This window comes from Serinus canaria, chromosome 9 (genome assembly GCF_022539315.1).
Source record: "Serinus canaria isolate serCan28SL12 chromosome 9, serCan2020, whole genome shotgun sequence".
NCBI classification, from domain to species: Eukaryota; Metazoa; Chordata; class Aves; order Passeriformes; family Fringillidae; genus Serinus; species Serinus canaria.
Window position 1 is genome coordinate 3,215,753 of NC_066323.1, and position 24,767 is coordinate 3,240,519.

Genomic DNA, 24,767 nt, shown 5'->3' on the forward strand with positions numbered 1-24,767 from the left:
CAGTGTGTTTGCAGAAGGCAGGTACCTCTGACAAGGAAACACTCTGCAATTTGCTGAGATGCATCAAATTACCAAAGCAGAGCAGTTCTCCATCCCAGCCTCCCTCTCACCTGCTGAGTTCTCCATCAGCTACCCCAGGCCTCAGGTTTTAAGTGGGAGACAGGATTCAGTCTGCTGCTCTTTTTTTTTTTCCATCTGCTGCTTTTTATCAGCAGAATTAATGTTCATTAAGATCTGGCCAGCACTGCAGTACAAGTGTGCTCAAGTTGAGCCTGAATCCTATTGCATCCAAGTGCTTTGAATCACAAATTTTCTACAAACATGACAGTAATTTTATCTAAAAACCAGCCAGTGCTCTGAATCCCAAACTCTCTATAAAAACTTTGCCTAGAAATAGGTGACTGCAATACAAGGCCAGCAGTGAAAAGAGAAGCCTCCATTCAAACAGCAGATTTAATCAATTAGAAAACAGCTCCCTACCTCTGAGTGCAGGTGATCACCCAACATGTTGGTTTCTTCTTCCTTTTGTTCCTGCTTTTTCCATTCGTGCTCTTCTGGGGCTTGGTCCTGCTCCTCCTCCAGGTGCTCAGGCTGCCCTGCCTGCTCCATTTCTTCCTCCTCCAGCTCCTTTTTGCGTTCCTCTTCCATCTGCTCTGCCCGTTGCTCCTCATCCTCTCCAGCCTCCTGCTGCTCCTGGATGTTCAGCTCCTTGGCATTCTCGTGAGCCCTTCCCTGCACGTGGAAAGGCTCAGCCCTGTCCTGCTCCTGGCTCTTTATTTCTTCTCCCTCCCTTGGCTTCTCATTCTGCAAAACAGACACAGGATTATGTGTGTACAAGACATTTATGGATTTCAGTTTCAAGAGAGCCAAGGACAGACTTGGATCCTTTATGCCAGCCCAGAGCTGTTGTCAGGAGGGCCAAATGCCTGCTTTGGAACAAGCTCCTCCTGCCAAATGGGGTTAGTACCTGGTTTGTGGCTGTACAGCTACACAAGGTGTTGCACAGTTCCACCACAGTGTCATTTCAGCCTCATTTTAGTTGAAAAATGAAAAACCCTTACAATTCTACAAAGCCAGCTTTGTGTTTTAGGGACACAGTTTAGTGCTGGCTTTGGCAGAACTGGGTTCACAGCTGGACTCAAAGATCTTGAAGTTCTTTTCCAAACTAAATGATTCCATGATTTTTATTTCTTGTAGGTTCTGCTGGATAGAACTGTTTTTTCTTAACTTCTTCCTTTACTTCCACATTTACTTCTAGATTACACATTTTCTGCTTGAACCTTGATGTGCCAATTTTAAATACACCAATGTGCCACTGGAACCTTAGAAAATAAAAATTTATTCAGAACTTCTAAAAGCTTTCTGTAACACTTGAGATAGCTAAAATTTTAGATTTCTTATTTAAAAAATTTAAATTTTGAGCAACTTCCTAAAACAGCTGGCAGAAATACACTTAAAACTGGACTAGTCACGTGAGAAGAGATCATCATGAATAGATTTCCTTTAAAACCACTGCTCACTGCTTTCCTCCAGCAGTGACCCAGGTGCACAGTCAGGCACACTCTCCTAAGAGACACTCAGCACGTTCTGCTGGATCAGAAGCACTGCTGGGCTGCCTGGAGCCCTTTACCTGCTGCTGCTGCTCAGCCCCAGCTGCGGGGGGCTCCGGGGGGCGGCTCTGGGGGGACGGGCCCCGCGCCTCGGGCTGCTGCTCCTTCCCTCCTTCCTCCTTCTCCACATCTTGGAAACTGGGGATTTTTTTGAGTGTGTCCTTCAGCTGTTTGTACTCCTCCACCTGAGTCTAAAGCCAACATGTTAATTATAGTGTGTCCAAATTAATTTCTTAATCAAATGTAGTCACCTTGGAGTGAAGTTGCTGGCAGGACACGTGGTAGAAAACTTAACTTTCCACGGAGGAGAAGGGATGGGAGCTTTTAAAATATAATTTTTTCCTCCAAACAGTAGATGACACTGATCCATCAGGATCTTTTCAAAGTGCACATGCATACCAAAGTGTATTAAAAACATCTCTGTGGGACAAAGAAGAGGAGTTGTTTTATTCATGCCAAGCAGGAGAAGTGTCAGAAGGGGATGATGAAGCTTTCCTGGCAGACTAAAGTGAGGGAAGTCAAAAGCACCAAAACTTCTCCTTTGCTGGTAGAAAGAAGTGCAACTCTTTCAGAAACAGAAGTTTTAAAGTACATCTACACGTCATGAAAATGCCAAGTGCTCAACATTTAGACAGGTGTTAGACAAGACAACAGCCAACATACAGAACTGAGGCAAAGAAAGTCACAGTGGTGAAGAGCAAGGGGAAAAGCAGAAGGGAAAAAATGAAAACAAGTAGAAGAAAAATGCAAATTTGTAAAGGCTTCCTAAAATGCAACAGTAAAATGTTGGAATTTGATTTGCTGTTTAACTTTGGACAGGATCAGGAAGCTTTAATGAAAATCCAGCAAAGTTGATACCCCAATCCCTGGCTCTGCAGTAAGAAGATTTCCAATTAAAGAGGATTTTTTGGGGTGGGCAGGGTGTATAAAGGCTGATCAGCTGCACACACAACAGGTGCCACACCAGAGAGTTTCCCTGCTGCTCCAGGGGACATGTGGGTGTGTTTGAGAACCTGCACAAGCCTATGGATTCCTAAAACAGAATAGCCTAAAGGGAAAGCAGAGTGCACAGCAGAGTCCCTAAACTGAACATTCTGAGTCACAGCCACAGCTTAAAAGGTGCTGACACAGGCAGAAAACAGGGTTTATTAAAATGTCTAATTAACCTGCCTGGCTGGGAAAAAGCACTAAGACCAAAATGCTTGAAAGGTTCAGGTTAGTGCAGTATTGACTACTGGTGTTCAATGTCTAGAGTACATCCAGAAATAGAGGAATCATTTCAGGAGCTGGGAAAGAATCCCTGGGGGACTTTCTGCAGCTGGTTTGCAGGAGAAACCACATAAAAGTGTGAAATACCCTCTGTTCTGAAGGCATGTGCAAGACCCTTCCCTGGAGGGTCCCCACAGGACAAATGTCACAGCCTGGCTGCAGACAGAGAGGCTTTGTATGAGACAGGCTTTCTAATTAAAGAACTGAATCAAAGCCAGGAGAGTGGGGAGCTTCCCTCTGGGCTTGGTGAACCTCAGATCAGTCCCTCCACGTGGCCTTGTGGAATTTCAGATGTTATCAGCACACACCACACAGCAAACGTGGCCAGTGGGAGAAGAGCTCAAAATTAGCTGCCAGTGTGGGTTAGTACTGCAAATTATGATTCTTCAGATATTCAGTCTATGAGGGACCTTCCTGATCTTTCCCTGGTTTTTGAGTATCTCACACATATTGACAGGCACAACAAGCAGAACTGGGAAAAAAAATTCAATGCTTCTAGTGCTGCTAATGATTTTGTGGACTGTGAAAATGCCTAAATGAAGGAAATCAGTCAGGAATAAAAATAACTTCACACTGCCTCATTGCCTTTCCCTCTGATCTTTCACCAAAACTCTTCCTCTGCTCCAACATCACTCCCACTTCCAGATTCCCTGTGGCCTCCACAGCTTGTACTGGCACAGCTGACTGAGTCTGCAACAGTTTGTGCTTCATGGATAGTTCACTTGAAAATGACATTTAGGGAACTTAATGCTGCTGGCTCTTCTAAAAACTAATCTGAGCTGCACCTGGAGCTTTCATAGCCACATACTCATCTCCATCTATGCTCTGCTGCTGCTGCTGCTGCACTGATGTGCATTGCCCAGAGCAGCCCCTGGATCCCTGAAGTGTCCAAGGCCAGGATGGACATGGGGCCTTGAAGCACCCTGGGATGGTGGAAGGTGTCCCTGGCACTGGATGAGCTTTCCAGACCACTCTGGAAATCCATGAAAACCCCACAACCTCCCCAGCCACACACAAGAAGAGATCTTAGACCAGCACCCAGGGCTCAGAGATAAACGTGAAGGTCAGAGTGCAGGGTGCTCACAGCAGTTCCATCAGAGAGGACAGAGACAGAAAGGCACTGACAGCTCCCAGGGAAGCAGAGACTCTCTTGGCAGGACCACATGCACTGCTGGGCTGGTCCCCAGCCTGCTCTGTCCCCTGAGCCCTCTGGGCAGCAGCCCCTGTGTGCCATGCACTGCTGGGTCCCCATGCCAGAGGCACATGCAGCACCCTGCAGCCAGGAGAGGTTTGGAGACAGATTTGGGAAGCTGAGAGCCAGCAGGAGCTGCTTTCCTTCTGACCTGAGCAGCAGCTAGTGCACTCTTGTGGTCTTCCAATGTCACCACAAGCTCGTTGTGCTGGGACAGTAAGTTCTTATGCTGTTGCTACACAAAAAGAAGAACATCACACATTTCACATAAAGTTCAATCTAAAGATCAGTTGGGGGGGTTTGAACTAGGAAGATAATTCAATTTATTTTGAAAAGAAAATCCTTAGCTGGATGGATTTATTTATTTCACATGGAATGCATATTAAACAGGCAGAGGAAGCAAGCACACCAGGGAAGGCAATTTGGAGGCCAGGATGTGCGTAACTAAAATAAAATTAAAAGTAGGGGTAGATGTTGATGAACATTAAAAAAAAAAAAAAAAACAGAGATGGAAAACATCAAGCATTGAGTTTTGCCAAAACCTGATTTTTAACTTGTAAAACCAAATCCTGATTTCTCTACTAAACACTTTTTATTTTTTTATGGGCATACACCTACAGTGCAGGTGGCAAAAGACAAATCCTATTCCTCTCCTTTTTCCCACATATCAGAAACTACAAGTCTACAGCACAGCCTGCTTTGGGCTTGGAAAAACTTGGGAAAATTTTTTCCTCATGATTTTGAAAGTGCTTCTCAGAGCAAGGCCTACCTTGACATCCTGCAGCTGGGTGTGAATGTCTTGGTGAGCTTTTCTCAGCTGCCTGTTCTCCTCCCGTAAGTTATACAGGGATTCTGTTGAAAAGACATGAGAAGAAATACAGAGTTTTGTATTTGCAACACCAGGCTAAGCACTAAAATCAAGATTATAACACAATCTACATAAAATCCCACACGAGTGCTGTAGTAAAAATTAGGTAGAATAATTGTATGGTTTGTTTTTCTTACCTCTCTCCCCAGCCCTATTAAAGCTTTCCATTTTCAAGCAGAAAATCATAACATTTGGTGAAATTTTCTATCAGTGCACCCAGCCTGCACCTGGAATTCTGCATCACTGCTCCTGTAGGGTGCTGCAGATGGCAAAACTCCCTCTGGAAATATGAATCCTGGAAAGGCAGGGAGGAAGGCACCCTCCCCTCTCTCCCCACATCACACCTGGTGAGTGAGAATTTTCTGCCACAGGACCCAGCTATTCCTTTGGAAAGGATGCCCAGATGGCTCCAAAAGCTTCTGGGATCAGGGACAGAGGCTTCTATTCCCACTTTTTACATGATGTTGATGTGGAGCCAACAAACAACCTCTGCCTGCAGAGCAGACAAACAGCTCCAGAACCAAGCCCTGTGTTAGGGACAGGTGGCAGAGAAGGCTCTGATGGACCCAGCCCCATCCTTTTGCTCCATGGAACTGTGTAATGAGGATGGAAGAGGCCTGAAAACTGCCCAGAATCTCCAACAGGAAACTGGATGCAAGAGAAAAAACTGAATTCATCACCCAAGTGTACAGGTGCAATGTGCTCCAGAGGAGCTGGCACATACAGGGAAAAAGGAAGTATAAAATGTAAATAAAGTCACTTCAGAAAGAGGCACAATTACATCTCTGCTAGCAGTGGCAAATATTCTTAGACTGCCTTTCAGTTACAAACAAGAAGAGGCAAACCTTTTTTCCCAGGTTTATACCAGTCTTAGAATTAAAAATTAAAGACTGACTCAACAACCTCTGACACTGGACAGGCTTTAAAGTGCTGGGTTTTTTGCTATTTCTGTGACCCAGACAGAAACACAGAACACATATGAACAGATTTCAGAGAGAGGTCTCTGAAAATCATCAATAAAATGGAACTTGTCAGGAGGCAGAAGATGCACAAACGACCTGTGAGTGAGAATAGAGAAAATGTCTCTGTCACACCACACAAAGCCAAACACCCAATTTCATGTGGGCAGCCAGACACAGGTTTAATTTACCCTTCAGCTTGGAGATCTCCTGCTCCTTTTCCTGCTGCAGCTGTAGGTATCTCTCCTTGTGATCACTGAATGTCCTGCTAAACTCCTCTCCCTGTTTGCGGTGATCCTCCTCAAGGTCAGCGTGCTGTTTCTTCAGTTCTTCGTGTTGACTCTGCAAATACCAAGTTGGGACACTGGAACAGCTCTGGATCTGCAGATCTGGCTAATATTGTCTTTGGCAATTTGTTTTGTAAGTGCAGATGAATAGGAAGCATTCATAACAGGAAGTTATTATTCAAAGCATGCACATTGCAGCTCCTTCCAAACACAAAATGATCTCTGTGATGAGCAGGCTCCTCTTCCAGGGCTGTGTCACCTCACCCCAGAGCTGCACTGTCCCCCTGGGAGCTGCTGAATGTGTCTCAGGACATCCCTACGTGCCAAACTACATGAGGGCTGATAAATCAGCCTTCCCTACAGTAATTGCACCTGATAAGATTAAATTACCCACTGGAAAGCCTGACTAGGAAAATCTGCAGGAAAACATCTTTTAACAGTCAGAGGAAGGCACTGTCCACACCCTGGCACTCTGCAGTGATGCCAGAAGCCAGCAGGCTGTGTCCCCCCAGCATAACCAGTTGCACAGGTGCTCTGCTGCCCCAGTCACCCACCTTCAGCATCTGGTGTTGCACGCTCAGGGCGCTGTATCTGCTGTTGGAGTCTTGCTGGAAAACAAAAGCACTCCTGTGAAACCCCCTGACACCCCTGAGCTCTGCACACACAGCTTTTGGGAGTCACCAGCCAAGGCAGGCAGCTCCCTAGGACACAAATCCATCTCTCCCCTGGCTTTGGAGCTCCCCAGGATACAAATCCTTCTCTCCCCTGGCTTTGGAGCTCCCCAGGACACAAATCCTTCTGTCCCCTGGCTTTGGAGCTCCCCAGGACACAAATCCTTCTGTCCCCTGGCTTTGGAGCAGAGCAAGCTCCCACACTCTGCACCTACTACAGCAACAACCTACTTCAACTCCTGTTCCTCAGCTCCCAAACTGCTCCCCAGTTTCAACATGAAATAGCCATAAAATCCTAATTTACTTGCTTTATAAAGAGTTCTTTACAGGTTTCTGGGTCCTCTGCCAGATAGAGCTTTCCTTCTGGCACTTGGTATATAAAACAAAGTTTCTTGATGTCTTTATGCTTTCCAGTTCAAAGCCCATGTGTTAGAAAGCTGTCACTGTTATTTTCCCTGGGGGCTAAGTAACAAAAAGATTTCTAACACCTTCTTATTCCCCTTTCTCCTTAAATAAAACAACATTACGTTTGAACTACCATGATATAAACAGGGGATTATTTTCTAAATTAATTTTCTGGAGAGGTATTTGTATCTCCCACTATAGCTCAAATAATTAGGAATTGGAGAGCACTTATGAATGCAGAGTAGAACTGGGATAAGTGAGAGCTCTTTCAATTAGTATTTTGCAAGATCTCTTCCTTTGAACAGTCATAATTGCAAAGTATTTCCTTTTCCTTGCAACTCAAATAGCATCAGCTATTAAGAACTTGTACTAGGCATGATGACTTACCCTTCCTTTATTTAGTGTTTCCTGTGCTTCTAGTTTATAAACAAGAAAATCTGCAACATAAAAGGGAAAGTAATGATGAAAAAAAAACACCAGGAAGATGAGAATCTGTGCTTGAATAACTCGACTGTTGAGTACATAAATTCTCCTCAAGAGCTGAATATTCATGTAGAAACAATTTTCAAAAGATCTTTTTAAAAGAATAAAAAGAAAAACAACCTGTGGAGAATTTGAAAAAAATGAGTAAATTCTTAAAATGCACAAACTTTAAAAAGTTTCATAAAATATTTTCACTTCAAGTTTTCATACCATAGTGAGAGATGCAGAGTTCAGGCTCAACTCTACAGATGGGTAATTAAATCTGACACATGAACTCTCCCAGTGGAGGCCCAAGAGCATCATTCAAAAGGCAAAGGGCATTTATAAACTGTGTATTCTTGGAAATAATAAAACATTGCCTCATTTATTTCTTGACCTCTCTCTGTTTCCAGGGTTTGAAAAGGTGCCTCCCCCCGGGTAGCAGCAGGACCATTCTACACTAGATGGCACCAGAAACCCACCGAGACCTGCACGGTGAGGAGCATTTCTCACTCCTTGTCAGCTCTGCTAAAGTCATATTTTTAATTCAGCAGCTGAGTCCTCAGTTTTAGGAAGAACAGAGACTCTACCCTGAAAATAGCAGTGAATTTAGAGGCTGGGGAAACTCAGAGGATTGAATCCTGCTGAACTTCCACAGAGGGCACACAGAGGTGTAAGAAATGCAATTTGTGTTTGCCTCACCCACACCTAGAATTTGGTTTTAATCAGGAAAAGGTGTATAAGCATGTGCTCACCCTAAAGCATGTGTAAAAGTACTCATTCCAAGTTTAATTCCCAGCTGATGGAATGCAGGAAAAGATCCCATGGTTTTGGTACAAGTTTTGAATTTTTGGCATGCCAGGACAGGATTTACACATGCTCATACCCCACATACATGTTGGGGTTTTTATGTACATGGTTACAAACATATTCTCTGTGTTTATTACTTCATGTTGCAGTCATCTGCAAATAGTATTTAAGAGATGATTGCTTTTAAAAATATCTGATTAAAAAAGATTAAATGAAAAAGAACCACTAGAAAGAGCAGCACAGCTCTGCCAAGTGGATCCTAAATATATTGTTTATATATTACCCAACTTATTTAAAATTGAAGAAAAACCATTTGAAATTACTTTCTACTATAATCAAGCTAAATGTCAAAGTGAAAAGTACATTTTTACCTTCCTTTGCTTTCTTATGTTCCAGCCTTTCCTTTTGCAGTGATTTTTCTAATCTTGACCGGTGCTCATACACAACTGAAAAGAGAAATTTTGCTCACAATTCATCTCAAAAGTAACATACACAAACCTCACCATCCACCCCAACACACCCAGGGAGTCTTGGCACAGAATGCACCAGGAAAATGCAAGTGGAATGAGGTCATGGGATAAAGGGCTGTTTGCAACCCTTGTGACAGTAACTTTTTCCCTTTTTGCACCCCTTATCCATCCCAAATCCTGGGTTATTTGCATTGCTAACACAGAATGTGATAACCAGGTGAGGGATTTGTTTGTGAAGGCAGCCAGCTGTGGTGGAGCTACCAAAGCCTCTTTCCTTCTCAGGAATGCAGGGACATTTTCCACGTTTCCATCCTTCCCTGCCTTGTTTGCACAGAGACAAGGAAGTAAGACAGGGCAGAGGAATTCCTGGCAGCACAAGGAGGGAAGGGAGGTGCCCAAGGGCAGGACAGCTCCTGGAGGTGCAGCAAGGCACTGCTGCCTAGGCTGAGCCATGGGGAACAGGGGAGCCACCCTAAATTCTTCCAAAAACTGGGAATACAGTATTCCTCTGCACTGCCAAGGACTGTCCACGCTGCTCATGCTTCCTTTGCAGACACCATCCCAAAATGGGGTTTACATTCATGACTTTGTTTGTTGTATCCAGGTGTGTTTAGGACATCCAATGTCCTCTGGCACAAAGTTCCCCATTTGGCTGCCAGTAAAGTAGGATTTCATTCAGGCTGTGCTTTGGACATGGAGTTTGGGATGTGGCACATCAGTCCCTATTTACCCTTTCCTCACCTCTCATTATCTGACACAGTCAAGTTTGCAGCAAAGATATCAATTAAAACTCTCAGAAATGTACAATTCTATGTGTTTAAGCTCAGTCTAACACAAGTATCTTTCACTGCCCAAATTACAGTTTGCATTCTTTTAATGAGTTATTAATTTGTAATAAAACAATGAGTGATTTTTCCATCAAAACCAGGAAACTCATTTTCTGAGAACAAGCCATTGATGAATGCAAACCTTCAACAAGAAGCATCAAATAAAGATTTGTATCTTGGCAGCTACAGAAAACTCCTCTTGCACCTTAAAACATGTTCTTAATTCCACCAAGGTGCATTCTGCAGCCTTATCTATAAGTGTTTATGTTTTAGCTCTGAAGCTGGATTGCTAATCAATCCCTGGCACCTATCTCCACTTGCTAGTTATCTTCTAAAGTCAAGGACATCAGTCAGGATGAGCCAATGTATCAACACCCTCTGGAAGGGAACAAGCAGGAATGAATATTCAAAAAGTCACCAGCAGGCTTGGAGAAGGGAAAAGAAGAAAAAAAAAAAAAAAAGACAGCACTACACAGCATTACAGTGATGGTTTTATTTCAGCCCTGAAGGTGGTGAATGCTGAATTATTGTGCAAAAGGAACAGTGGCAGCAGAGCAGCTCAGGAGAGCAATGAAAATCCATAATGGGCTTCCCCTCCCATGCAATCAGGGTGGAACAGGGTTTCTGGCAGACACACGAAACCACAAATGGATTTGGAGGGAACATTTTCCATTCTACTTCTCCATCTGCAAGTGCACCTTCCACAGCTTTAACAAGTGTGTCTGTGGGGGGAACCCTGCACAGCCAACCCACCACAGGGGCAGGAGGAAGGGGCAGAGAAGGCAGGATTTGGGTTTTAGGGACCGCTCAGCGCATCCCTGCCGAGCTCTGGGCTTCACCCTGCCCCTGCAGTGACCACAGGCAGTGCAGCCCCTCCTCTACCTGCTGAGCAGCAATCCTTGAAACACTGGGTCAAAGCTGGAGAAGCCCTAAAACGACCCCTCAGGTGACTAAAAGGGCAAGGAAAAACCTCCTCCCTCACCTCTGCCCTCTGAGTTCAGTTACTGGTCGGCCTAGCACGCTCCCCTCTGATAAAAGTCCATAAAGTGCAATGCACTTAAAAGTTAGGGGTTAAAAATAATTATTAACAAAGCACAGCCCCCATGTTTCCTCACTTGCTCCTTTGGGGAGTAGGTTTTTTAAATACATACTGGAGTTAATCTCCCATAAATTTGAATTATTTCCACCAGTTAGGAAATTTAACATAAAACAGACTTTCCTAGTCTTTATCTAAGGGGCTTGTTACTACAGAAGGAATTTCTCCTTCTTCACTGCCAACCTGGATATAAGATGTCTGAGAAAGAATCTGAAAGAAATAAAATACACTGAAAAACAGGTTTTATAGAAAAGCCCACCCCAGTAGGGGGTGGAACTTATATAAGGAATCTGACAAAATCCCACAGCTGGGATGCACAAATCCTTTTTCCTAGGGTAAGCTTTTAATTTTGCCCTGATCTTCGCACAAATAATTGAACTTTATTTCTACATTATATTTAACAGAATGGTAAAAAAGGGGGGGAAATGTTGTCATTTAATGGCTAATAGGCACAATTCCAAAGCTGGAATTACTGCAGGTGTCAGCTTAATTCTCAAAATTACCTATAGAATGTAACCTACACAAATGAACAAAGACCCACAAACTCTCAGAGCCCAGAAACACAACTGTTAACCTCACAGATCAATAAAAGACCTTTCACCTTCAACAAGGAAACACTGAAACTCCTGGAGAACACTCCAATAAAATCAAGTCCTCAATGTTTCCCCATAAAGAAAAGGAAGTGAGGGAGCAGGGAGGTGTGGAATGCCCTGCACGTTCCCAGATTGCACCACTTCCACCAGTGCAGAGCGTTAATTACAACACAGGAGTCAGGGAGGTGATGAAATTGAGATTATTTAACAGTCAACGTTCCTTCTCTTCTCTTTGCTCTGCCCCTCTAAGCAACAAAGCTGTTATTAAGCAAAATAAGCCATTACTGTACATTTAAAAGAAAGCATTTCTTACATGATCAGAAATTTTGTGACTGTGTTACTTTAATCATTTGGTCTGTGAGAAGGATTATCCAGAGTCTAAAATGCCACAGCTCCCTGGAAAATCAGGATTACATTGGGATTTAAATATACATGATACAAGAAATTTTACTAATTTCAACATGAGTGCTTGTTACACAACTCTGAAATCTTTCTCTTACAGCTTACAGTCGTATCTTTCATTTAAAACCAGCAGATTTCAGTAGTCTTGGCAACACTCAGTGTTGTTTTCCCTCACACTGTGGCAGAGTTGAACTGAGCCAGCAGCATGGGGTAAACCACCCTGGCACCTCTCTGGTGACACTGTGAAGGTCTGCAGAACACAGACTTGCTATAAAAATAGTTAACTCCTCATTCTTATCCCTGCAAATAGAACCATTTCAAATGTGAACCCATGGAAAAAGCCTTTCTGCTGAGAGTAAAGCATTTCCACGAGTCAAAGAGGAATCCCTTCAATAAGGGGTGTAGGATAAATTCTCTAATCCAATGACAATAATTACAATTTTGACCTCAGATGACATCTCATGACTCCTCTGACACACTTCATACTGGGAGGAGATATTATTAGTATAACAAGACCTGCTCCCCAAGCTTCCAGCCCTGTATTTCAAACAGTGAATCTGCTTTCAAACAAGATCCACTGATTTCACTACTGATAATCTTATCAGGAACAGCTTATCAAACTGCAGCAGCAGGATTCCTCACCACAGTACAAGCCATGCTGGCCTCAGTATCACAGTCTGAGCTCCATCTATTTCACAGACTCAACTGAGGGTTTAGCAATAAATGGATATTTCAGTGACCCTGCAAATATCTTGGAAAAAATAGAAGTATTCCCACAATAAATCTCTGTTTTAAGTACAGAGCAAGAAAACAACATTACAAAAAAAAAATTATTTATCATAGAATGGTTTGGCTTGGAAGGAACCTTAAAGCTCAGCTTGTTCCACCCTCCTGCCATGGGCAGGGACACCTTCACTTTCACTAGACCAGGCTGCCCCAAGCCACAATATTTACAATATATTGAACAACATATTATATAAACAATATATAAACAACATAATATATAAACAACATAATATATAAATTTAATCATTTACATCCTTGAAGTTTTCTGGTTTGGATTTACACAAAAAAGGACAGAAATAGAGACCAAGGTAAGGTGAAAGTGATTGTGTGTGAAGCTTCACAGTGGAACACCCAGGCAGAGATGGACTGCTCTCACTTTGCTCTCTGCAAACCACAGCTGGCACTGTGTGGACTATGAGAATTACCTTGGCTTCCAATCAAACTCCTACACTTTGCAATTTACTCACATGATCAAGAAATGGTTTTGTCTAATTACAGCCAGTCATGTCAAATTCCTCCTGGATAACCACACCATGCATTGGCAGTTGTGCTTTTAAAAATGACCCCTGCTTTGACTGAATCCCCTAAGCATTTATATTTTTCAGAGTAGTAATAATTTGAAAAGTTTGTATTTAATATCTGGATCTTTACATTCAGGGGATATTTAGGAGAATGCAGAATATGCTTTCAGACATCATGAAAAATGAGCTCTCAATTAAAATAAACCTGTTCCTCCGACTTAGTATTCCAGGAAGAAGTTCCAACTAAAAAGTTCCAGTAAGCAATTCTAGTTTTGCCTTCCCTGCAGTTCTGAAAAATGGGAAATGCTGGAGAATTTGGCACATTAATGCACCCCAGAAACACACACTTGTATTTCTAAGAGATCATTGTGGTCTCTATTTGATTGTAAGGATGACAGGAAAATTAATTTTTAAACTGGAGCAAACATCTCCATTTAATACAATCCTTTTAGTGTAGCCTGCCTCTCACACTGCCTTTCTTAGAAGTCAGTAACACCTCTAGGAAACAACAGATGTAAGTTGGGACAGAAGGAAGGATTTCTCATGTTTAAAGAGTAAACTGCAATAGCTGCTCTAAAAATAAGTTGGGAAAGGGGTATTAAATGTGATTAAATATTTAATCCCTCAGAGATAGGCTTCAGACCTGACTTTTATCAGGAAGGAGATCATGTTTCCAGAAATGATTTCCAGTGCACTCCACAAAAGGTTTCTTCCAACCCTTGGTACCACGGGTGGGATCAGCATTGCTGTTTTTCTATACACCAGTAGATGATAAAGGATTTGAGGTGTTTTTTGGAGTGATGATAAATGCAAATAGTTGAAACAAAACCTGTGTAGTGATTTTAGACTAAAACTAGCAGAACAACACATAAACATTGATCAAAGCTGCAGAGACAACAGCTTTCTTCTCACATCACCTCTGAATCTCTGGGTCTGCTCAACCCTCAGCTCCAGGCAACAAGGGCCTGTGCTTTCTCTCAAAAAGTCTTTTACACTTTGTTCAGCTTATGAAGGGTTACTGATTATATCCAATTGTATCTACATGGTGTCAGGATATACATAAATATCTATACTGAGGAATTAGTAAAAAAGACAGCTTGAAGAAAAATGCCCAATCTGTAGATGCACAAACTGCATCCAGAAATCAAAAGTCTGAGGTAGTGATTCATGTTTTGACTGAAAATGGCTTAATTGAGTGTGATGGTGTGGATTGGAGCAGGCTTCTCACTCTACCCTCTAGGAGCTCAGGCAGGCCATACTTCTCTCATCAGGTCTGTAATTAAACCCTGGAAATGACTGCCAAACTCTGGGATCTGAGTCACCTCAGGAAAATAAGATAGCAGCTAATTTCAGGTACTTTAGGGGAGGGGGAAAATGCAGAGGACAAGGTGGAACAGTTGCAGTTTCTTTTACTGATTAATAAAAATACAAAGTAGAGCATCTCAGGAGGTTTGGGTGACCACAAAAAAGACCACAAGTGCATCCAGCACACAAGACCCTTCCTTAAACAAGGACAGGATCCAAACAGGTTGAATTCCTCAAGAGTTAACCACAGGCTCTGACATGACTAGAAATTCACACCCCTGAATCCTGAAAATCCCAAGAAAAATCACCCAACAAAAGATTCAGCTTTAATTACTTGTTCTGTAGAGCTCATTTTTTCCAGTAATCTGATTTGTTTAGCTTTCATTACCATCAAACCTCAATGCAGCACCTGACTTTCAGCAGGGCAGATTAAATGACTTTTTCCCTGCAAGGATCCCATTCCAAAAGGAGCAAAGTGAGCTCTGTTAGCCACAAATTGCTGGCAATATCCTCAGCAGCACCTCAGAGATGCTATAATGGGCACTCACATCTCTGAGAGAGTGGAAACCTTACTCATAAGTTGCCCCACCCAAACTCACAGGCTGACAAACAAACAGCCAGCCCAGTGAGACAATGTGCTTGGAACATCATTTTTAAGGCTCAGCAATTCAGTCAGGCAGGAATATGAGTGTCCAAGAAGCCAGAATGCAAACTCACCACCATCAACCCATCCTGCATCCCTCCTGCTGTCCCAGCTCTGAAGTGCCCACCCAGCTCCACCACTGACAAGCTTTGGGAGGCTTAAACCAATCAGTAACAAATATTTGATATTTTGCATCACGTTGGCTACCGGGTTTCGTGTCAAAGTGGGAGGGGGAACACCAAAGCCCAGGGAACAAACCCACCCCTTTACCTCATTCTGCTCAAAATTCCTGCAAGCTGCCCTGTGATCCTCAGCCAGGCCCCAGCTGGGGTGCAGAGGGAATGCTGCAGCTCTGCTTATCCAGGACTTATCCTGGAACTGGTGTGTCCACAAGGAAAGAGCACTTGGGCATGGGTGACACATAAATATGGGCACATGTTCAATTTATCTTTCGAGTCAGAATTCAGCTGCTGGACATGGAAATTCTGCAATGGACCTGGAAACAAACTTCCCTGAGTTCACTGATCTGAACAGAGCTCCAGCATCTTTTCTCTACTTGAGTGAGAGCTGGATAATTCCAGATAACCCAAAATCGTGAGGGTGAGCTGCAAAAGAGACACATAGCTATCTAGTTTATACATACTTATATGTACATACAAATGCATATATATATACATAAATATACATGACACCATACACCTCTTCCATACAAAAATTCTGCACAATCTCAAGTATTTCCTGTTAAGTATTTAGAATATTAAATATCAATTGAAAATGTGAATGGAAGTGAAAGAAAAATGTGAATGGAGGTAAAAAAAAATTGAGCCAGGTGCTCAGAGGAGGTCACAAACCAAAGCTTTCCATTTCAGGCAGCCAGGCAGCAGAATCTGGGATGCTGCACTTGCCATTTCAGGGGAAGTACACAGAGAACCAACCTCTCCTCTTACAGTGCTACCAGGGATCTCTCAGGCAGCAAGAAAACACTATCAAAGTGCTGCAGTGTCATGTGCAACCTGAAAGTCACAGGAATGAATGCAGGAATTCAGGATTCTGGATTTAGGAAGAGCAACCAAACACACAGGAGCTGCAGCAGATTCAGCTCTACTTGTCTGATGCATGTGAAAAATAAGCCATTAAAAGCAGTGCTGGTTCTTCCCAGCCCTGCCAACTCAAGGTACAAGTTTAAGGCACTGTAAAAAGGGGATGCAATAGTGAAGTACACCCAGAACTGTGTGATGTCAGAGCAGCTGTGGCATCTGTGCAGTATTTAAGCAGATATGATAAATATTAACTACTAAGGTGACACAGAACTGTGATCTAGGACTGCAGTGCATTGTGCAATTCCACATTCATAAAGCCACCACAGATCTGACCAACCCCAGCAGGCCACCCCCTCAGGGAGCCTTCTTTTAGGACAACTGGCACAGCAGGCACAGAGCAATCTACATTTGCTTTAGAGCCATTGCCTCTAGCACTGCATCAGAAACCTTTGAGGAAATCCACACCTTGGCCACAGCAGGGAAAACTCTCAAACCCACAGTCCCTGCTGGGGTGGCTGCCAGGCTCACAGGACAGTCTCAGGCTGCACAGAGATTGCACAAAGCCATCAGACTGACAGGAAGAGCAGAAAAAAATAAGGTAGTAAGAGGCACTAACTGCAGGCTGTTATTAGGATTAGAGATTAAAACAGATTAAACAGATTAAAATAGTACACAAGGGGTTACTTAACACCCAGAGGATGAGAAGACAGAAGCTGCAAGGGCTAAAAAGGTGTCTGTAGATACTTTCAATCCTGCAGCTCTCAGTGTGGTTCTGGTCTAGCAACTGAAGCCCATTCCTGTATAGCCAATAGCTCAAAACTTAGATTGACACAGTTCTAAAGGAGGCCAAAAGCATCACGTTTTGCTTTTATCACTTTAAGAAGTACTAAGTAAGATTATCTCCATGGTTCAAATGTATATAGTGTTCAGAGAATGAGACTTTAAAATAATCAGCTTACTGGGAAGATCAGCTTCTCTATGAAAGACCTTATAGATAACAATGACTTCAGGTTTTCTCAGCAGTCAAAAAATTTTGTGTCATCTCTGAATTTTGCCCCGGTATTCCCTTTGTGGATTACAAAAGCAGCCCTACTTTCTTCATGCCCAGCAGTACTTTGTTAGAGAAAAATACCAAAGTCTGACATTCTTCTACAAAATCTTCTGCAAGGTGATCCTCTAAAGGGAGTAAGTTTAAGATCCCAGCCTCTCTAACCCAGTTATTGTGTTTTCCAGGTCTACCCCCCTTCCCTTGGTACCTTGGGCTCATTCCAAGGGGCACAAACACTTCTCAGCAGAGCAGCTGAAGCTGTGAACACCAGGGAGAGCAGAACCCCCCAAACCCAGGGCCATGTGCAGCTCTCTTCAGATCAGGTGAGTGTGTTAAATGATTCTGAGACTCCTCCTGCCCCACTTCCCAGTGATCTGTGCATTCTGCCTTGGTATTTTCCCACGTATTCCCAGGAGATTGAGCCTCCTTCAAGTGTTGCTGTGTTTGAGCAAAACAAGGCAATGAAAAAGATAAAAATCTAAGACAGCTGACTTTTCATGGAAAAACAGAAAGAACAGCTCACTCGGGCATGCAGAACTGGCAAGTACCAAAAAGAAGGGTGTTATTACCTGCATTTTTGAAAAAAAGCAATAAAACATGAAAAACAGTAGAGGGGACAGCAGGAAGTGAAGGGAGCTGCACTCTGAGCTACAGCTGAGATTTCAGATTTTGGGCAGACCAAAGGCATTCAGGTCCTAATTTGCCACTGTGTCCATGAACCTATGGACTCAAGTTTCACTCACAAGCCCTGACAGGGGAGCTCCCAAGCTCCTCTGTGTGCTGTCAGGAAAGGAACTGCCTTTGTAGGCTCCAGCAGTCACAACAAAACCCTACACAAAGTCACACAACAGGTGATACTTCACTGCCCTCCAAGAGATTCAGTCCAGTCAGACTTCCAGGGGCACAGCCAGCCTGCCACAATACAGCCTCAGCATTCTCAAAAACACCACTTCTAGAAGTTGCCTTCTTATTTTTGTAGTTTACATTTAGACCTATAAAAGCCTCCTGATGAAATGGTTGTTCAGGAAACAGAAGTCCAAGGAATTCTTTTCTGCTCAGCTTTAAAGTCTTATCCAATCACCCAGGAGAGCTGTGAACATCAAGAAATCAATCCCTGCTGCTGCAGCACCCTACTTTCCTTTATCTTTGCCCTTTAACTGGTTTATTTTTAAAATAGTTCAGGGTGCTTCCATCATATTTCAGGAAGTTATCTCTAGTCCAGGATCTATAGAGAAACTGGTTATGCTGCATGGAAAAGATAAGTTGTACTACTTTACCAATACAGTACTTTAATTTTATTGTTCATAAAGCAATAAACTCAAAGAATAATCTTTGGACTGCCAAGAGACGTAGCTCAGATAGTCATAGAGAGGTTTTTCTGTTTGCTTTATTTTTTTTATTTTTTAATTTGGCAACAGGAACATTGTTGATTTAAAATCTAGGTTGTTTAAAATCAAAAGTTCAAAGTGCAGTCAGATGCACCTGCAAACTGGAATTGCTGTCAGCATTTTATGTTTCCAAGTCTCTTCCCTCCCATTGTTCCATAACAGTTAAACAGGACAGGTTCAGGAATGGGTTTGGTGGTGGATATCACCAGTCAGCCTGTGTCTCTCCAGGTGAGCTGGGCACAGACTCTGAATTCTCTGTGTTCTCCTCACTAACAAACTCCTGCTGCAAAAATCCAGGTGATTGTGGAAACCATTGCAGAAAGACAGGGAAGAAAAGTTTATTTCCCAGATCCTCCCAGCCCTCAGGAATATAACTTCCCTTTACTTTAGTGGGAAATCATGCAGCTAGGGGCTGCTGCTGCATTTAGTATTTCTCTGGGCTCTCACCCTCTTTTAGGTCTCACAGCTACTTCCAGAACACAGGAAAATTTAAAGAAACATTTTTTATTGTTACATTTTATTTTCCCTTGCATTCTGCAACTTAATTGCCAGTGATTATTTTTTTTAAACAAGGTTTACTGCCACCATACTTGGCATAGATAAATTCTCCTGCTTAATGGGCTTGATACACTGGCATGGATCCCAGAACCATGTGAGTTTATTGCATGGATCATCAAATCTATTAATGTTACCAGATCCTGGTCCATAGCTCACATTTCCCATTGATACACTGAAACAAGCAAGATAATTACAGAAAATGCAGCTCCCACAATTGCCTGCTGCTCCCATGAACAGCTTGGATAGATGGTGGCTACTCAAAATCATGTTTCAAGAATGGGAAGTTCAAATCAACAGTCCAGACCTCAGGTATCTGATCCAGAGAATCTCTCCTCTGTGGCAGGACAAAGTCTGTTGCACACTCCTCTTTGGCAAAGCCGGAGCAACAGAAAAAGCCAACTTGTCAAATTTTACCTTGAGAACAAGGTGCTCCTGTGTCCTCTGTTGGCAAATGCACAGCCTAGCAAGAGTAGCCCTTTAGCCATTTGCCACACACCCCCTGCCCAGCCAAACCTTCACACCTTTTCTGTGACTCAAATGAAGGTTTCTGGCAAAGAGCTTCCTGGTATGACCTGGAAATGGCCTGAAATTGAAATACTAAGTAAGGGTGGTGTCAGCTGGTGACTGAACACGTTGAAGGAAGCAATCACTGTAAGAATCTAACAGCATAAACCCAACTCTGTTCTCTCTGCACACAAACTGTGTGCTGCCAGGCATGCTTTGATGGATGCTTCCACAGGGAAAAGGATGGCTGAGGATCACCCTGAAGTTTAGTGCTGCCACAGCAGATCCCTCTGATTCTTCTTTCATGCTGTTTTGAGAAAGAAAACTTGAAAGTTGGCTCTGGGCTTTGTGTTGACCTGATAACCTTGCACTTGACAATTAGAGAGGTGCTGAGGTCTTTCACTTCCCAAACCACTGATGTTTCAGGTACATCCCTGCTGCTTTGCTTCTGATTTCTTGGCATGCAGATGTCAGACACAGACAACTTTTTGTCTCCAACTATAGGACACCCACATCTGCTGCACCGTTAAACCAGGATCTGTATTTATGTGGCACCTTTAAGCCAAGAAATTCAAAGTTATTCCAAAAGTAATAGAACAGTCTTATCCAAGTAACTTACTTGAACTTTACTTTTAAATCACCCTTTAAAATAACTTTATTAGAATACTCCTCTCCTCCATCCTGGAGCTATTTAAGGTTTATGCTGCCCAGGAGCTGCAGACGGATGCTCAACATAAAACCCTGCAAGACAAGGGGGTTTTTGTAGGGGAAGCCCACAAAAATCCCAGACTGGACACAGTCGGCACTGCACGCCTGCCCATCCCTTTTGTGCCAGGAATCGCCAAGTGATGTGAAGTCCTTTGGAAATAAATAAAAGTCACTACGGGATGTGCGAGAGCGAGAGGGCATGAGAGCTCTGCAGGGATCCATAACAACTCACCCTGACTTCGGCGGGGCAGGGAGACCCTACAAACCCACAGGCTGGAGGAGAAGGGGGAGAAGGAGAAAAACTTTGAGAAAGGCTGGACAGCCTGAGGAGGAGGAGGAGGGTGTTCTGCAAGCCTTGGGGAAGGGCAGCAGAGGCTCCTGCCGAGGGAGTACCTTGTAACTGAGCCGAGAGCGACTCCTGATGCTGCTGGTACTTGAGCGCCGTGGCCTCAGCCTTCCTCAGCTGGCCCTGCAGCTCGTAGTAGAGCATCGCCCCGTACAGGAACCCGAACACCACGGTCAGCAGCAGCAGCGTCTGGAAAATCCGCTTCTGTTTCCGGGAGCACATCCCGTTGCCCATGTCCCCGGCGGGGTCCCGAGGGCCCCCGCCCGTCACGGCTCAGCAGCGGGCGGGAGGCGGCGGCATCGGAGGCCCCGGGAGGAGCAGAAGGAGGAGGAGGAGGAGAAGGAGGAAGGGAAGGAGGGACGGCGGAGGCGGGGCCGGCTCAGCGTTTCAGCCCCTGGGCACGGCCGCGGCGCCCGGGGCGGTCTCTGTGGTGCGGGCAGCAGCGGGGCTCATGCCGGGGATGCTCCGCGTCCCTGTGGCCGTGTGCCGCTCCCTGCGGCCGGCGGGGGCTGCGGGGAACAAAGGCAGGTCCCGGCCCTGCACTGACGTGTCCCCACTCGGCCACGGCTCCCCGCCGCGGGATCCCCGAAGGAAGTCCCGCTCCGGGCGCGGCCTCATTGGGTCGGGCCGCGGGGCTCTGCCCTCCCTCCGGAGCGCATTGGGTGCCCGCCGCGTCCGTCCGCAGCAGGCCGCGCTTCCCGCCCGCCCCTCCAGCCTCCGGCTTCAACCCCTCCGTCCCTCATCCCTGCATACCCGCATCCCCCTCAGCCCCGCATTCCCCTCAGCCCCGCATCCCCTCCGCCCCGCATTCCCCTCAGCCCCGCATCCCCGTCAGCCCCGCATCCCCCTCAGCCCCGCATCCCCCTCAGCCCCGCATTCCCCTCAGCCCCTCATTCCCCTCAGCCCCGCATTTCCCTCAGCCCCGCATCCCCCTCAGCCCCGCATCCCCGTCAGCCCCGCATCCCCCTCAGCCCCGCATCCCCCTCAGCCCCGCATTCCCCTCAGCCCCGCATCCCCCGGTGCGGGGCCGCCTCTAGAACGGGGCTCATGCGGTGATGAGCGGGTCTGTGACTGCGGGGCTGTGACAGAGGGGGTGACACCGGGGCTGTGACAGAGGAGGTGACACCGGGGCTGTGGCAGCGGGGGTGACACCGGGGCTGTGACGGAGGGGGTGACACGCAGCCCGTCCCCAGTGGCACCGCCGGGACCGTGTGGGACTCAGGGGCACGGGGAAGGCAAAGCCCCCAAGAGCTTCTTGTGGCCAAGCCCCTGAAGTGTTCGTGGAATCGCAGGATGGTTTGGGTTGGAAGGGACCTTAAAGATCGCCCAGTGCCACCCCTGCCGTGGCAGCGACACCTTCCACTGTCCCAGGCTGCTCCAAGCCCTGCCCAGGCCTTGGGCACTGCCAGGGATTCCCAGCTTCTCTGGGAATTCCATCCCAGCCTCTTCCCACCCTGACAAGGAAGAATTCCTCCCCAATATCCCATCTAAACCTACTCATCACTTTAATCGATTTTTTCGTAGCTTGTTGGCTGCACTTTGTTCTGGGTGTTGATTGTAACAGCCTTCGTTGTCCTTGGCCTCTTCTTCCCCCAGAGCCCAGCCCAGGCCACTGGTGCATCTCAGGTCAGGCTCCCAAAAATGTGCCATCCTAATTCAGTGCTCCCAAATCCCCCTGTGGTGCTGAAAAACCTGTCACGTATACTTCATCAGCATTAATTCAGACTTAGCCTAAATACAGCTCCCTCTCCTCGTGTATTTTATTACAGGACAAACAAAACCAAACCAACTCTCAAGCTAAACTAGAAAAATAAGCAAAAAAAATCATCTAATTAATATGCCAAAGTTATTTTTTCCCTAAATATATTTAACTCATAAATCTGTGTTTTGCATAACCATTATTCTGGCCCTGATAGAAAAACAACATCAAAGAAGCTCAAGAAATTCTTATTCAAATATTCTGCATATTTCAGTAATTAATAGCAGTCAGTACCACGAGCTAATATGATTTCTACATGTATTTCAAATATCTGTTTGATATATTCTCATTTAATGGAATCCCTTGCTCTCATTTGAGGACCAAAGTGTTTTAAATTATGAGTTAGAAGGAACTGTACTTGCTTTGAAACAGTGATGATTAAAAAAACCAAAAAACAAAACACAAACCTTTTCCCTTGTCTTTAGGAAGCTTCTTGGGGTAATCAAAGTTACATTTAAAATCTTTTCTTTCAACCATGAGTGTTTCAAGTTGAGCTATTTTCATGCTGGTTTAGAGTATCCATTTCTTTCACAATATATTTCCAGGAAGTTTCTTAGTATCACCCAAGCTCCAGCTCCCCTCCCTCTACCAAACTCCTTCAGAGCTGTCCTGTGCTTTTTTCATTTCCAGGCTCCCAGGCTGAGCTCTGCTGAGTAAAATGAGATAATTCTTTATTTTGGACTGAGACTTTCCAATCACTTGGGGTGATTTATACTTCAGCATTACAGCTCTTCAAATGATTTAATTTTTTTGTGTTTCCACTTGTTGCTTACATCACCACTCATAAAACCAGTCTGTGTCTTCAATTTTGATTACTTTGCACTGGAGAACAATTGGCTGACATTTCAAAGTGTTTAAAATGATAAAATGTAGATTTAAAAGGACACTGAACCCACAGTGTTATTTAATATCTATTCCAAATACATTTAATTGATTATGGTGTAAATATACTGTAACTGCTAGTAGAAATTGGCAATATCATTAACAAATACTAGGGGAAAAAAAAGGCAAATGACTATCTCATTTTGTTTAATCAAATATTACTTATATTCAGTAGCTGCTGGTGATAGATCTCTTCAGCTCGTGTAAATTGTGATTCTCCATGAACAAACCAATTAAAGTTGAAATGAGGAATTTATTGGGAGCAAGGGACTATTATGCAAAGCTATTAGGCAAATTTGAATTGGAAGTCCCAAAATAGAAAGGTTCGGACCTAAAAGAAGCTGTAATATATTAAAAAGCATTAAATTAGTTGCTGGGAGAGAAATGCAACTTGGCCTAATCTCTGGATACGTTCCTGATCTAATCAGGAGAGATGAGGGATGGGTGGTTTCCAGCCTGGGGAGCTGGGAGGCTGCAGAGGGAATTGGTGGCAGGAATTCACACAGAGCCATTTGTCAGCTCTGCTTTCATTTCCTGGCCACAGGAGCCTTGTGCAACCCAGCTGCTGGGAGTTTGTGCTGCTCAACCCCAGCCCTTGGCCACAGATTGGGCAATTCCATCACATTAACCCAAGAATGTTGAGCAAAATGAAGTTCCTCTAAGTTGTGAGAAATGTATAAATTATAACCCTGGAAGTTCCATGTACTCAGACCTGGGTAACTGAGAGCCTGACCAGGGGAGAGATGTCAGAAGAATCCCTTTTCCTTTCCCCTTCAGGTTCTCATCATCAACCACAAGATGTGGGAAGTGCACCCCTCTGTAATTTGGACACCACAGAACTACATCTTTTGGTTTGCTGTTTCCTTTGTTTATTTTCCTCCTCATAAGATAATTTTCTTATATTTTCTGTCACTTTTTTCACTAAACTCGATGCCACAATTATTACATCTCTAACAAAAATGATCATTGAACAGCTTTGAGTTTTTCCAGAATGCTGTAGTGAGCACAGCAGCTAAACAGATCAGGCAGCAGGTCTTTAATTTATTCTTACTTTATTTTAATCTTCCCAGTCAATGGATCAGGGATCCTGTGATGGAAATGCACGGGGCAGGTTGTCCCACACAAGTCACAGAACATTTCTTTGCCTGCCAGGAGTTCAGGAATGTCCTGGCAAGGCATCTGTTGTTACCTCTCCAGCTACAAAGTACATTCCAGCTGCAGATGTTTCACCTCTTTGTCCAGTGGCTAAAGCTTACTGAGACGTACAAAGATTGTTTGAACATGCAGTGTCATCTCTTAGCAATCAGAGGCTGCAGGAATAAAAAGATTGGACTTGAAGAGGTGAATGCTTCTGGGAA

At 44.3% G+C, this 24,767-nt stretch overlaps 1 protein-coding gene across 2 annotated transcripts in view; it reads right to left on the bottom strand.

Moving 5' to 3' along the window:
- GOLIM4 (golgi integral membrane protein 4) overlaps nucleotides 1-21,343 on the bottom strand; it is a 28,843-nt gene extending 7,500 nt beyond the window's left edge. Inside the window, exons 1-9 of one of the 2 annotated variants that reach the window (XM_009089003.4) lie at nucleotides 20,816-21,343; nucleotides 8,905-8,979; nucleotides 7,649-7,698; nucleotides 6,740-6,793; nucleotides 6,090-6,240; nucleotides 4,841-4,923; nucleotides 4,223-4,306; nucleotides 1,631-1,801; nucleotides 481-804 (exon numbers count right to left, since the gene is read on the bottom strand). In XM_009089003.4, the coding sequence (XP_009087251.2) occupies nucleotides 481-804; nucleotides 1,631-1,801; nucleotides 4,223-4,306; nucleotides 4,841-4,923; nucleotides 6,090-6,240; nucleotides 6,740-6,793; nucleotides 7,649-7,698; nucleotides 8,905-8,979; nucleotides 20,816-21,002 (1,179 nt within the window). In that variant the 5' untranslated portion in view covers nucleotides 21,003-21,343. The remainder of the gene's footprint in view (nucleotides 1-480; nucleotides 805-1,630; nucleotides 1,802-4,222; nucleotides 4,307-4,840; nucleotides 4,924-6,089; nucleotides 6,241-6,739; nucleotides 6,794-7,648; nucleotides 7,699-8,904; nucleotides 8,980-20,815) is intronic. The other variant, XM_018912741.3, reaches the window with a different exon arrangement.
- Between the last annotated feature and the right edge of the window lie 3,424 nt (nucleotides 21,344-24,767).